Raw genomic sequence first — 12,732 nt, 5'->3', positions numbered from 1 at the left:
CTATATTCGTTTGATAGGGAAGGCCTTTCTAAGCATGACTCCAAGACCAGATGTGTTACCTGAAAAAATTTTCAGATACGATACACAAAATATAACTTCTGTATGGCGAAAGATAATAAAATAAAAGTTAAAGGGAAAATTCCACACACTTATAGATGAATCAAAAAGTCTTGAAAAATACACTCTCAAGTGTTAACTATGTGATTTCTTAGCGGTTAGATAGCAAGTAACCTTTCTTATGTACTGTTTACTCTTTAAGAAGCATCTATAACTTGTAATCAGCTAAAAAACGAAGATTTTTCCATTTTGGCAAGAATAATAGAGAAAGATAAATTGCATTTATCTGTTTGCCTAGGCAAAAAGGCTTTTGCAACATGGGGGAGAAATTTTTAGAAATTTCAAATAAGTGTTGGTACATAAAGACTTAACTTTGATTTATACAGGTAATACCATGTATAACAACTTAAAGCATGACTACGTAACATTTATACTATTTCTTTTAAGATTTTTTTGTTGGAAAGGGGAACAGGACTTTTATTGGGGAACAGTGTGTACTTCCAGGCCTTTTTTTTTTTTTCCAAGTCAAGTTGTCCTTTCAATCTTAGTTGTGGAGGGCGCAGCTCAGCTCCAAGTCCAGTTGCCGTTTCTAGTTGCAGGGGGCACAGCCCACCATCCTTTGCGGGAGTCGAACCGGCAACCTTGTGGTTGAGAGCCCGCGCTCCAACCAACTGAGCCATCTGGGAAGGCAGCTCAGCTCAAGGTGCCGTGTTTAATTTTAGTTGCAAGGTGCGGAGCCCACCATCCCATGCAGGACTCGAGTTGTTGAACTGGCAACTTTGTGGTTGAGAGCCCACTGGCCCATGTGGGAATCAAACCGGCAGCCTTCGGAGTTAGGAGCATGGATCTCTAACCTCCTGAGCCACAAGGCCGGCCCCATTTATACTATTTTAATAGAATTTTAAAACTGAAATGATATTAAATGTTGTAACAATTCTTAATTTTTTTTAAGTTCTTTTAGCATTTAAATTTGAAATTTATGTCATATTGGTTTTTCAGCTTTTTTTTTAAATCTTTTTTTGTTTTTATTTCCACAAAATAATATGTAATGAGAAACGAATATAGAGTTTAGTACAGAATGTGATTTTGATTAAACATACAATAAATAAATGGTACTTCTCTTTTCATTGTGGTTTTTCAGCTTTTAAGTTTAATAAAACATATAAAGTTAATATGATTTGTTGACTACAGATTGGGGCATATAAAATTCTTCTTAATGCAAAATTAAGTAAAATAAATGCTGTTTAATTTTAGAGCTATACTACAAAATTCCTGGGCTGAAGTCATGGATTTAATATTGAAACCCCGTTCTGGAGGTGAGACTTAACATTCATGTTATGAAAAAAATAGAATATATGGCTAGGTATTTATAGAATTGCTTTGAATAAAAGTATGTGTGAAAATTAGGGTAGTTAATTCAGAATCTTTAAAAAAATTATAGTAAAATAAAAAGTATACTTTATTTTTTCACAGGTTTTTGTGTATATTTAAGATTTATAAATTATATCCTGTTTTCAGCTCTTGGCTCATCTAATTTATTAATTCATAAATGAATACATTCATTCCCCTTTTTCCACGTGCTACTAAATCTCTGAACACATAGGAATCCAAACACATTTTACTTGTGGTAAATTTGTTAAAAAGCATAGTGTAATAGAACATAAAAAACTTGGCAAAACCATGTTGAGAATCTTTAGTTTGAAGAGTTCGTGAAAAACTTTCCAGAAAGTATATCTAAAATCATACTATTTGAAAAAGGATTTAAGTATAACTTGCAAATTATAAAAATGACTATGCCTACTTTGGCTAATTATTCATTTGCGAATTAAAAGGAGATAAAATTATCTAATTTTAAAGCAAGTCACCCATTAAATTTGACAATACAGTAGGAAAAGAGTGAGAAGGAAGAAAGGACCACCGAGGTTTTGTCATGTGTTGAATCAGCTATGATAATGACCAGTAACCAACTTTAAATCCTGGGGTGGTAGTACATTGACAAAACCATCTAGTTCTGTAAACTTTTTACATTTCTCATCTTTTCACTTTCTGATAGTGGTTCTCAGATGAGCAGAAGCTTTTCAGAGCACCTGTATTACAAGTAGCATTTTCTAATTTGTGTTCTCTAATGAAGCATTTTAAGTTACAGAAATCTGTCTATTGGATAAATTGTTTAATCACGGCTTTTTTTTTTCCACCTCCCAGCCGAAAAGGGGTACTTAGTAAGATGCAGGGAAGAATGGGCGAAGACCAAAGACCCAGCTGCTGCCCTCAGAAAACTACCTGTCAAAAGGTGTGTGGAAGGGCAGCTGCTTCGAGGACTTTCAAAATATGGAATGAAGAATATAGTCTCTGCATTTGGCATAGTGAGTGCGATTTGTGAAGTCAGGCAAATGACTCGAGGTGGTTTAATGCTTTTTAAAGTTTACCTTTAAATATTTACTAAGTTTGGAAAGAGCAAAAGGTAAACAAGGATCCTTTGGTGGTCTCTAAGAGGTGTATTACCTGAGTGATCCTTGTTCAGATCGTGAATGGTGATGGGGGTTGGTGATGGGTGCTTGCAGTGTCAGCATAATTGTTAACACTGAGGGAATGAGAGCAGCATTAATGTGGAAAATAGTATCGACAGGGAAATGTAATTTCAATTAACTATCTTGGTGTTTGAGACACTCAGAATCCATCATAGAGTTCATTTCCTGATCATTCTCCAGCATCAGAACTATAGTCTGCCTTAGTAAGAGGTTTGCACAGTAAGTGGTCTAAATGATTGCGTGTTGATTTGGTTTCTTCATGGTGGTACAACGTGGTACCCACTCTTGTGCAGCCTCTACTAGTATTTGGGTATATATGATCCAGAATAGATGAAAGTTTAACTCTGAAGCTTGCGTCTTATTTGTTCTTCCCAGGATGTACCAAAAAAAGGTAGGATTCCTCATGAAATTAGTTGTCAGTTCAATTATTTAGGTTTTCTCCTTCCATAAAATTGTGGGGGAGAAGCACTGTTAGGTTTATAATTGAAGGGTAAATTTTGGGGATTTGAAGACTTTGTCGTTGATTAAGGGTATAAATTCTGTAGCGTTCGCTTCGTTCGCTTTGTCTGCAGGAATGTTTGCATTGTGGATGCAAAAGGGAACTGCTGCAGCTGTAGCCGACTGAAAACCCGTTAGTATGAGGGGTTCCATCTCTAAAATTGGTTGCTGCATATCAGTCACTATTTCTGTAGGCTATTAGGAAAATGAGAGGTTTAAGGCATGAGTTTCTTATACTAGGGTCACCACTAAAAAGATGTCTTGGGAAGTACAGTACTTTTGTATTTAAAATATTTTTTTTCTTGTCTGTTTCCCTTCCCTCCAGATACCAAGAAATAATCGCTTAATGTATATTCATAGCTATCAAAGCTATGTGTGGAATAACATGGTGAGCAAGAGAATAGAAGAGTACGGGCTGAAACCTGTTCCAGGGGACCTGGCTCTCAAAGGAGGTAAAAAGGCAGACCCCATCATTATTCATCCAAACTGGGGTCCAGTGCTTAAAATCCAGCCTGGCTACTAGTTAAGACAGAGAGAGATCTATGTAGTAAGTTTGAAATGGAAAGACTGACTAGTTTAGTAAGTTTGTAAGGTTAGACTGACTAGTTTGGATCTGCATCTCTAATATGACTGATCTGAGTAAGTGCCTGACTCCATTTTCTCAGCTGGAGTAAGACTTGGACCAGGTGTACCTAACATCCCTTTTCAAGCGTTAATCTGGGTCTAGCAAATACTTCTCTGTACTCTGGATGTACGTTAGCCGCTCGGCTGTTGTCAGCCAGTTTTAAAGAGCTTCTTCAAGTCAGCACCAGAGTGGAGCTCACTTCTCACATGGACCATGATCTGGTGGACACTTAGTGCACACTCTCTCTGTCGGAAATGTTCCTCAGACGCACACGCGACTCCATCTGCTGCTGTGCCAGTACTGTGTGCTGTCCTGTGCTAAGCCCTTCACCCGTGTCTTCTGGCTTCTGGTTCACAAATTACTGCACGTATTCTCTCCATTCTTCAGATGGGGTCCTGTCACCTACCCAGGGTTCCACAGATGGTTAAAAAAGAAAAGGCTGGGATTCAGCATCAAGTCTATTTGTTTCCAAAGTCCGTGTTTTTCTGGCGTACCAGATGACAGCCTGCTCATCTGCAGGTGTGCCTGATAAATCTGTTATTTTTTTCCTGATTTAATATTTTTTCTTCATCCAATATTGATCACATCCAGTGTATTTTAATGTCCCATGAGCCACCATATTTTATCCTCTAAATACCAACTGTTTTTTTAATTGTTCATTCTTTATGCATTCATTTGTGATAGCTTTCCAAATAGTATTTTTTTATTAGTTTCACGTGTACAGAGCAACATACTAGGTAGACATTGATACCCCTCACCAAGTGATAAACCCCCCCCCAAGTCTACTACCCCTCTGACATCGTGTGTACCTGTTAAAATTCCATTGACTATATTTCCTATGCTGTACTTTACATCCTGTGAAAATACACACAAAGGGTGTCAAAAAATGTATATACATTTTAAGAAAGGAAAAACAGTATTAAAATTTTAATACTCAATATATACCGATAACAAAAGATGAATACAAGTCACGTGCATACATTTTTTTGGCACCACCCCCAGTATATTTAATTATAGTTGATCCAAACAGTATTTTTTTGTCATGAAATTGTTTTCTTTTCAGAAATACAATTATTTTATAACTCTGATCTCAGTATCTCACTGTAGTGCTAATTATGTTGAAGCATTGGTTGTACTTCCAAATAGTATTTTATGGTGTTGTTTAATAAAGAAAAGGAGATGATTGTTAAAAGTAAGGATTCCCACAAAATGAGGGTGCAGCTGAGAAACAAATGTTTTTTAACTTCCAACCTTTTCTAAGTCAATGATTTTTATTTTTTGGGTAGGGCAGAAAAGACAGAAAGGTATATATTCCAACTTAATTTCTTCAAGCTTCGTAGCCACTGAACCTGTACCACCTAGGACTTGCACTTCTGACTGCTTAGATGTATAGAATTGTAGAAGATTGAGCTCATGAAATTGTCTATTTCCTTAATTTTTCTTAATTTATTCATTTGTGAATTTGTAGCCACAGCCACCTATATTGAGGAAGAAGACCTTCATAGTTACTCCATCCATGATGTGGTAATGCCCTTGCCTGGTTTCGATGTTATCTACCCAAAGCATAAAAGTGAGTTGCCTGTATGTGGAAAACAGAGTCTAACATAGTTAGGCCACTGGCAGCCAAGATTGGCGAACAGGGAAAACAAATTAGTATTTTAAATGTAATTTTAGAACTTTGATACTCATCAGACTTGAGAAAGAGATGCGTTCAGCTAGATCATTTAAGAAACAAGATGGTGGCGGCGGTGTTACTGGTATTATTGTTTTTAGTGTTGTCATTATTGGCTTTATTTAAACATCTGAAATTCACTAGTTCATATTAAGGATGGAAAGGATTTGGAAGGAATCAATGAGAAAGTGAATGGATAATTCTTTAACATTTTTTAATCTTTTTTTTAACTATATAAGTAACATCTGCTCATTGTGTTTTAAAAGTCAGCAAGCACAGAAGTGTATAAAGTGAAAAGTAGCATTATTTCCCATTCCCCAGAGCCTGTTAAGAATTACTTCTGTTACCGATGCCATTGGACGCGGGGCAGAATTGGAAGTTTCCTTGTTCAACGATTAGAAATTTGAAAAAAGAAAGCAGCTCTGAGCATGGGACCAGCTTGGTAAAACTGACCCCAGAAGTTCTGTCCTAGCCAGCACGGGGCTGTGGAAGGTGTTTTCCTGTCAGAACATCTTTTCTCTCAAGAAGCCAGAATTATTTTACTTACAAATGTTATATAACTTGCAGTTTTACGAATTATAAAATGATTAGCGTTAACACCCTACATTGATAATGCAAATAGTTATAAAAGAGTGAAATAGGAATCTGCCAGTTACATGTTGATTAATTTAATTGAATTACTGTGCTCCTAATGCTTATGTGAGGTTGACTTCACTGAGGGAAAAGGAGGAGAGAAGAGGAAGGGAGGGGAGGACGCAGAAGAGAGGTAGATGAGGGCGGGGTGTGGTCTGCCTGTCCTGGGCTGGTGCACAGTGAGGAACTGAGAGACCCGTACCAGGAACTAGCCGAAAGGAAGGCCCTGAGATGCTTAGAGTCACACTTGCCCTCTTTCCAAGAAAGAAAAAGAAAGCATTCTTTTCTTCTTTCTTGTACCTCTCAGAAACTTGGGCTAGTACCAATTAAAATGTAAATTCTGACAAGACATTCATGAAAACCTTGTGATAAACTGGGATGGGTGGATTCATAACATATGGGCACTTGGTGTCCAGCAAAGCTCGATTTAGAGATGCCTGTTGTCCTGGCAAGTGTGTGCGAGGGAAGCTTTCCTTGACCCTGGTGGACCTAACATTTCTTACGAATAACTTGAATTAAGTAATCTGCTTATCACTTTTGCAAATAGAGTAACCCAAAATAGTTAATGTTAATTCTGTGAAAAATAAATATTTAAAAAGAACCACAGGGGTCATTTAATAGGGTTAAATATAAATTCTCACGTTTATGCTCAAAGATCAAATGTGTAGATAGAAAAGGCTCAGTTTGATAATAGTCTACACAAAAAGTACCTGGAGTTAGTTATTGTGGGACGTACGCCTGTTACCCCGAGGCAGATAGGGGTTTGGTGGGGAATGCAGGAATGGCAGGAGAGGCACAGTTGAGGGGACCATGGTTTGGCCTCGGGGCACTATGGCTTAGAGGTCCAGTACTTACGGATTCATGTGCAAAGGGAAGTAATCTGCTGTGTTCCAAAGCAGCCAACAGAAGTTACAAGAAGACAGGTTTCAGCTTGCAACAGGAAGCACTTTCTAAGTGCATACCTCACAAAAAAGTAGTTCCCGGTAAATGGCAGCGTGCAAGCACAGGTGGGAGGATGTCTGTCTTGGGGATTAGGAGAGAGATGCCAGGGTGAGACAGATGGTTTTCCAAGTCTTTCGTTTTTATACATTTATTTATAACTACCTTCTGCCAGAAAGAGTTTGAGACTTCTCTCTATGGTCTCTCCTTCTCTGAGCATGTATAAATAGTAGTTAGTAACTTCTGATGAAATGGCCTTTTGTAACTAGCTTGGGAACCTTACATCCCAGATGTTGTAGCTGGCTGCAAAGATAACATACAAGTTGGCCAAACGTAAGCTGGAGACACCTAATCCTAGTTAGTTAGTCACTACGTTTTGATTCCAGAGAATTGACTGGATTGTAAATTAGAGGCTAATTTTGTTAGGGCAATCCAACTGAATCTTCACGTTACTCTATTTGTAGTCTAGTTCAAGGTAGCTTGCTGACATGCTGTATTCCAACTAATTTTTGTATTTTATGTTAGTTAGTGAAGCCTACAGGGAAATGCTCACAGCAGACAATCTTGATATTGACAACATGAGACACAAAATTCGCGATTATTCCTTATCAGGGGCCTACCGAAAGATCATTATTCGTCCTCAGAATGTCAGCTGGTGAGTAACAGCCCAGAATGAAATAGAACTGAATTATGATGTGAGATTTTAAGCTTCTGTATCACATATATTTTCCAGTGCTTACAATCTAACATGTATGTGTTAGTTATTACCACTATTATTACTGCTACTTTTGGTATTTTTCAAATCATCAGGAAATGAATGAATGCAAATTTACAGTGAAAGTGGCTTAGTTTATATTTTATTGACATTACTGAATCATTGAAGAAATGTGCAGAAAATGAACTTTTTCCCTGTGTCTGAAAAACTGAGATTTCCTTTCCGAGCTATACTGAGCAAGTTGTGTTACTCAGAGTTAGGGTGAGTTTTGAACACGGCTTTGGTGGTTTTCATGTTTCTAGAGATAAAAGACACTTGTATTAACCCATTTAAAAATACTTTAATAGCTAGTATTAGCTAAAGCTTTATTTGATAATTTTTAAAATTAAATCCTGAACTGGTTGCCCGTTGCCAGGAAATTGTCTCTTCCGTCCTCTTCTGGGCACTATGGGAAAGTGTTATGAGGCTTGGACTTGGTCCTTCCGCCTCCAGAGGGCAGGTCCTCATGAGTACAGTGTTGTGAGCAGTGATATCCACTATGGAGAAAGTAGGAATGCTAGGACTCATTTGGTCGCATCTATGCAAAGTGAGGTTTGCTACTTACCAAGTACATGTAAGAGAATTTCCATCCTAGGGAAACATTTTCTGTCACCTTGCTAAATAATAATATAAAGGCAATACTTATATATAAAATTGAGCCCTGTTCCATTATTAAGTATTTCCACGTAGAATTATTTACAGTAGACCCATGTGTTTTTCCTTGCTAAACAAATGATGATGAGCAACTTAGCACCTTTTATGGAAGTTCACATTCACACTTTTCTTTATTTATATGTTTTGAAGGGAAGTCGTTGCATATGATGATCCTAAAATTCCACTCTTCAACACAGATGTGGACAACCTAGAAGGGAAGCCACCACCAGTTTTTGCTTCTGGTAAGTTTACTCAGCCATCTGGTCTATGTCTACTTTGAAATATTTTCTAAAAAACCTCTTAGAATCACCACTACCTCTCACCCCCACTGTGATTTCTATTTTGTGTTTTGTCATCTTAGTTTCATGAGTATAGCTAGAGGTCAGTGGTTCAAACAGTAAATCCCACTAAAAATGAATGGTTGTTAGAGGTTTTGATTATAGTTGATTGAATATTTTCTTCCCAGAGAGTTATTTTTCTCCACGGAGAGTTAACAAAGGAAAATCCAGGAAGTATAGAAAACATCTTCATTGTCAAATTCTTGTTGCCATTCCTTTGTCTGTCCTCACCCTGTGCTCTAATTTTATTTTATTTATTTATTTATTTTTGGCATGCTTTTCTCTCCTGTGCTCTTTTGTCATCTGCCCTTTTTATGACAGATCCAGGTAGAATTAACATGGAGATTCAGCTGGGTTGAACACTCATAGATCTCTGACTTCCACTGCTCATTCTCTGAGGTCCCGTGGGAAATAGAATCCTGAGGAATGGAGCACAGTTCTTTTATTTGTATAGAGATTATGACTTGCCCCAGTTGGTTGACAGCTGCCTTACTTTTCTGACTGTTCTCTTCCTTCTTGCCTGGCAGAAGGCAAATACAGAGCTCTGAAGATGGATTTCTCTCTTCCTCCTTCAACCTATGCTACCATGGCCATTCGCGAAGTGCTAAAAATGGATACCAGCATCAAGAACCAGACCCAGCTGAATACCACCTGGCTCCGCTGAATCCTGTTCTCCAGACTAGAAAAGGCAGACAAGTGTTTGCTGGCTTCCTGTTCATTTTTTTCTTAGCACAGACCCATACATGGATTTTGGATCTTTGTAGTAAAAGATTATTCGTATTTTTTCAAGTTTTTATTAGCTTTATTTGCAATATTTGTACACCCATACAAATCCTGAGGATCCTAATTCTAGCTTAGAGGATATAAATTGGTCAGAATATATTTCAGGGTGCTTAAATCACAGTAAAATGTCAGCTTTACTGGCTTTCTAATAATTCAAAAGGACTTTGGTTTAAAGTATTGGTTTTAGGTTTTGCTACGTTCTTGAAAGACAACAGGAATTTTTAACACATCCGTGAATGGAGTACACAGTAGTGCATTTTAAGAGAAAATGCAACCAAACAGATTGTAACTACAAATAAATAATTAGAGCACCCCTCCGCTTATGAACATAAATATAATACTCATGCTTATAGATTTATAAACACAAACGTTATCTAGTTTGTGTATCAGGTTTAGATTTTTCAGTTGCAGTCGCCTTTGCATTTATATTGTTGTCTTGCAAGAGCGTTGCATTGATAGGGCCTCTTTTCTTGATATAAACATGTGCAACTATTTTTAGTAGTCAAGGTCTAACTTTTACTCTAGGTGCCTTTTATGTTCAGAACTCTTTCCAGTGGACTGGTATTTGCCCCAAAATAAATGACAGCAGAGAAAAAAACTTTAAAAATTGTACAAGGGCTCCTCCTATCAGCAGCATTAAGTTTTATCACCACCAGCCTAGGTATTTCCATGTCTGGCATCGCGTAAAACTTTTCTCTGGTGTGAGGATAAATATACCTTTCCAAGGGTCTATGACATAATTGTACCAGTTTTTATTTTCTATCATTTCTAGAACCAAATATAATAAATATTTTTAAAAACTTATTTCTACTGGTTATATTAATAAATAACTATGTAAAGCTACAAATGTGAATCTTGGCCCTGAATGAAGGCAGGGAGCTAATGAGGGATCCGCAGAAATGGTGTTGACACAGAGGTGTGTCGTGCTTGGGTGTGAGGCATCGCGAGATAATATTCTAGAGTTATCAAACTGCGTGACTGACTGACCGGGTCAGGCTGAATTCTAGGTCACTCTCACAGTAGCACCACTCGCTGGCCTTCCGGTGTGCTTTCTGGAGTGGAAAAGAATGGGATGGCGAAGAGCTCCCCTGCAGGAACATCACACATGGGAGGGTGAATGACATTTGTCCCATATCTGGCAGTGGAAACAAGATTGAGAACTGTTTCAGTTGACATCTGTCACTGCGGAGGTTAAAAAATAAATAAATAAATATCATGGTAAATTACCCTTTTAGCTGGCTAGTTTCTGTAGAATCTTTTGTCCTACAAAGACCAAATTTATTAAACGTCTGTTGGTCTGTTTGTACTTTCCAGTACTAGTAAGTTATTCTCTTTCATCGGACTGATTAGTGAAAAGGTTATTTATTAATAGGGACCTAACTGCCCATTGCCAGTGCATTCAGTCGTTCTGCGTTTATAAATTTGTATTACCAGATAAAAAGTGAGGCTAAACTTATAAATGTTTCTTCTGGGAAATACTTCTGGCTCTGTGATGAGTTCCTTTTCCTGGCTGGATTAGCCAGCTCCAATTTGTGCACGTCTCTTCTTAAATACCAGTGGGAAAATCATGATTCGAGGCAGTTTCTTAGAACCATTTTGAGACTTGGGGACGTACTCTAACTCTAGGGACTTTAACAAATGGGGAAGTTCTTCTGAGACCAGTTGACAAAGCCTGAAAGCAGCCACCTCATCCTCAGCATGAAAGTGTCATCGTTTCCTAAATTTTTGCTAAAAGAAATAATGAAAGATCGTTATTTTTTATTATAATGTAAACCAGAACTATTTATTATACTAATGAAAAAGTAAGCTCATGCTATCAACTTTTTACTCTTGATTGCATGTTGTAGATACCCTTATACTAGACACCCTTATACTAATAATAAACCTTTTTTTAGTGGATTCCTGAATCAACCAAAAAATTGATAACAGCTGCAATAGCACATTAGTGTTTAAAAGTTCACCAGTTGTTACAGGCAGTATAAATTTGCACAAACTGGTATTTGCACTGGAATGCATTTTGTGGCCAATTTTGCACTAAAAAATAAGGTGTGTGTGTTGTGTGTGTGTGTGTGTGTGTGAATGCATATGTGTGTATGCTAACTTTTTATACAATTTTATGGTTTCGGGGTATTCATATAGGGCCCCCTGCTGTAGGTAAGTGCTTTCCAAACTCTAACATGCATGGGAATTACCCAGCAGTCTTGTTATCCTGTGGGACATATTTCAGGAGTCCCGGCGGAGTCAGAAACACTGCGTGGCTCACAAACCCCCTGAGGCTGCCTGTGCTGCTGGTGCACACCACCCTGGGAAGTGAGCGCCAGGCCCGCGCTGGCCAATACAGCAGCCACCAGCCACATGTGGTTGATTTAAAGTCAAGCTAACTGAAATGTGAAATTCAGCTCCTCAGTCGCAGCAGCCATGGCTTAGCTGCTTCAGAGCGATGTGTGTGGCCAGCGGCTGCCGTACTGGACAGCACCGTCCCAGGTAACAAATCAGTCACCGAGCTGCACAGGCATCCATGCTGATGAGGTGGGACACCGGGCAAGGGGTTGTGCTGCCGCTGGATCCAGGGCTCAAACTGACGATTTAAGGAGTGCCCACTTGAAGTCACTCTCGGATTCTTCCTTAAACTCCCTTTCATGCTTCTCATTTTCCAGCTGCCTCCAGCATCACCAGGATCTTCTTTTCTTTCTTTCCTGCCCTTGCTTTCATCTGAATACCTTGTCCAAAGGTTTAGTCAAACCAGTCTTTAAGGCTCTGTGACCTTGTTGCTCCATATGGGAATATTATCCAAAAAAAAAAAAAAAAAGTCTTAACTGCTGTAATTAAAAACTTTGCTTCTTGGCTGGCACGCACTGGAGCTTATGAAAGCAGCAGCTGCAAGAAGCAAGAATGGTTAGTGAGACCATATGAATCCGTTTTCTCAGAGGAGTACAATGGTGACTTTGTGTTACAGCTTTTGTACCTGCGCTCGAGACTCCTGGCAAGTGAACAGTATGTAAAAGAGATGGAAGCAGTCAGCTATAATGGGAGAAGTTCTTCAAAGCTCTTGTTTTCTCATGCGTATTTACTGTCCCTCAAAAGCTCTCAGTGTTTCTCTAGTCCAACAGAAATACAATGAAGGCCACATATGTGATTTAAAATTTTCTTGTAGTAAAAAGATGTGAGATTAATTGTATTTTATTTAAACCAATATATCCAAAATATTTTAACATGTAATATAAAATGCTAAATATTTCACATTCTTTTTG

General features: G+C 38.1%; 1 protein-coding gene across 4 annotated transcripts in view; it reads left to right on the top strand.

The window, feature by feature from the left end:
• The window catches only part of PUS7 (pseudouridine synthase 7), a 52,296-nt gene extending 40,024 nt beyond the window's left edge, over positions 1-12,272 (top strand). For 2 of the 4 annotated variants that reach the window (XM_081080002.1, XM_081080001.1), the window contains 7 exons: positions 1,312-1,373; positions 2,260-2,420; positions 3,409-3,535; positions 5,177-5,278; positions 7,478-7,607; positions 8,511-8,602; positions 9,226-12,272. In XM_081080002.1, coding sequence (XP_080936128.1) covers positions 1,312-1,373; positions 2,260-2,420; positions 3,409-3,535; positions 5,177-5,278; positions 7,478-7,607; positions 8,511-8,602; positions 9,226-9,362 — 811 coding nt within the window. In that variant the 3' untranslated portion in view covers positions 9,363-12,272. Of the gene's footprint in view, positions 1-1,311; positions 1,374-2,259; positions 2,421-3,408; positions 3,536-4,095; positions 4,212-5,176; positions 5,279-5,701; positions 5,932-7,477; positions 7,608-8,510; positions 8,603-9,225 lie in introns of those variants that run through there. The other 2 variants (XM_081080003.1, XM_081080004.1) reach the window with 2 other exon arrangements.
• Positions 12,273-12,732: the final 460 nt, after the last annotated feature.

This window comes from Rhinolophus hipposideros, assembly GCF_964194185.1.
Source record: "Rhinolophus hipposideros genome assembly, chromosome: 18".
Classification (NCBI taxonomy): Eukaryota; Metazoa; Chordata; class Mammalia; order Chiroptera; family Rhinolophidae; genus Rhinolophus; species Rhinolophus hipposideros.
This window is presented reverse-complemented; position numbering and strand designations above follow the sequence as displayed.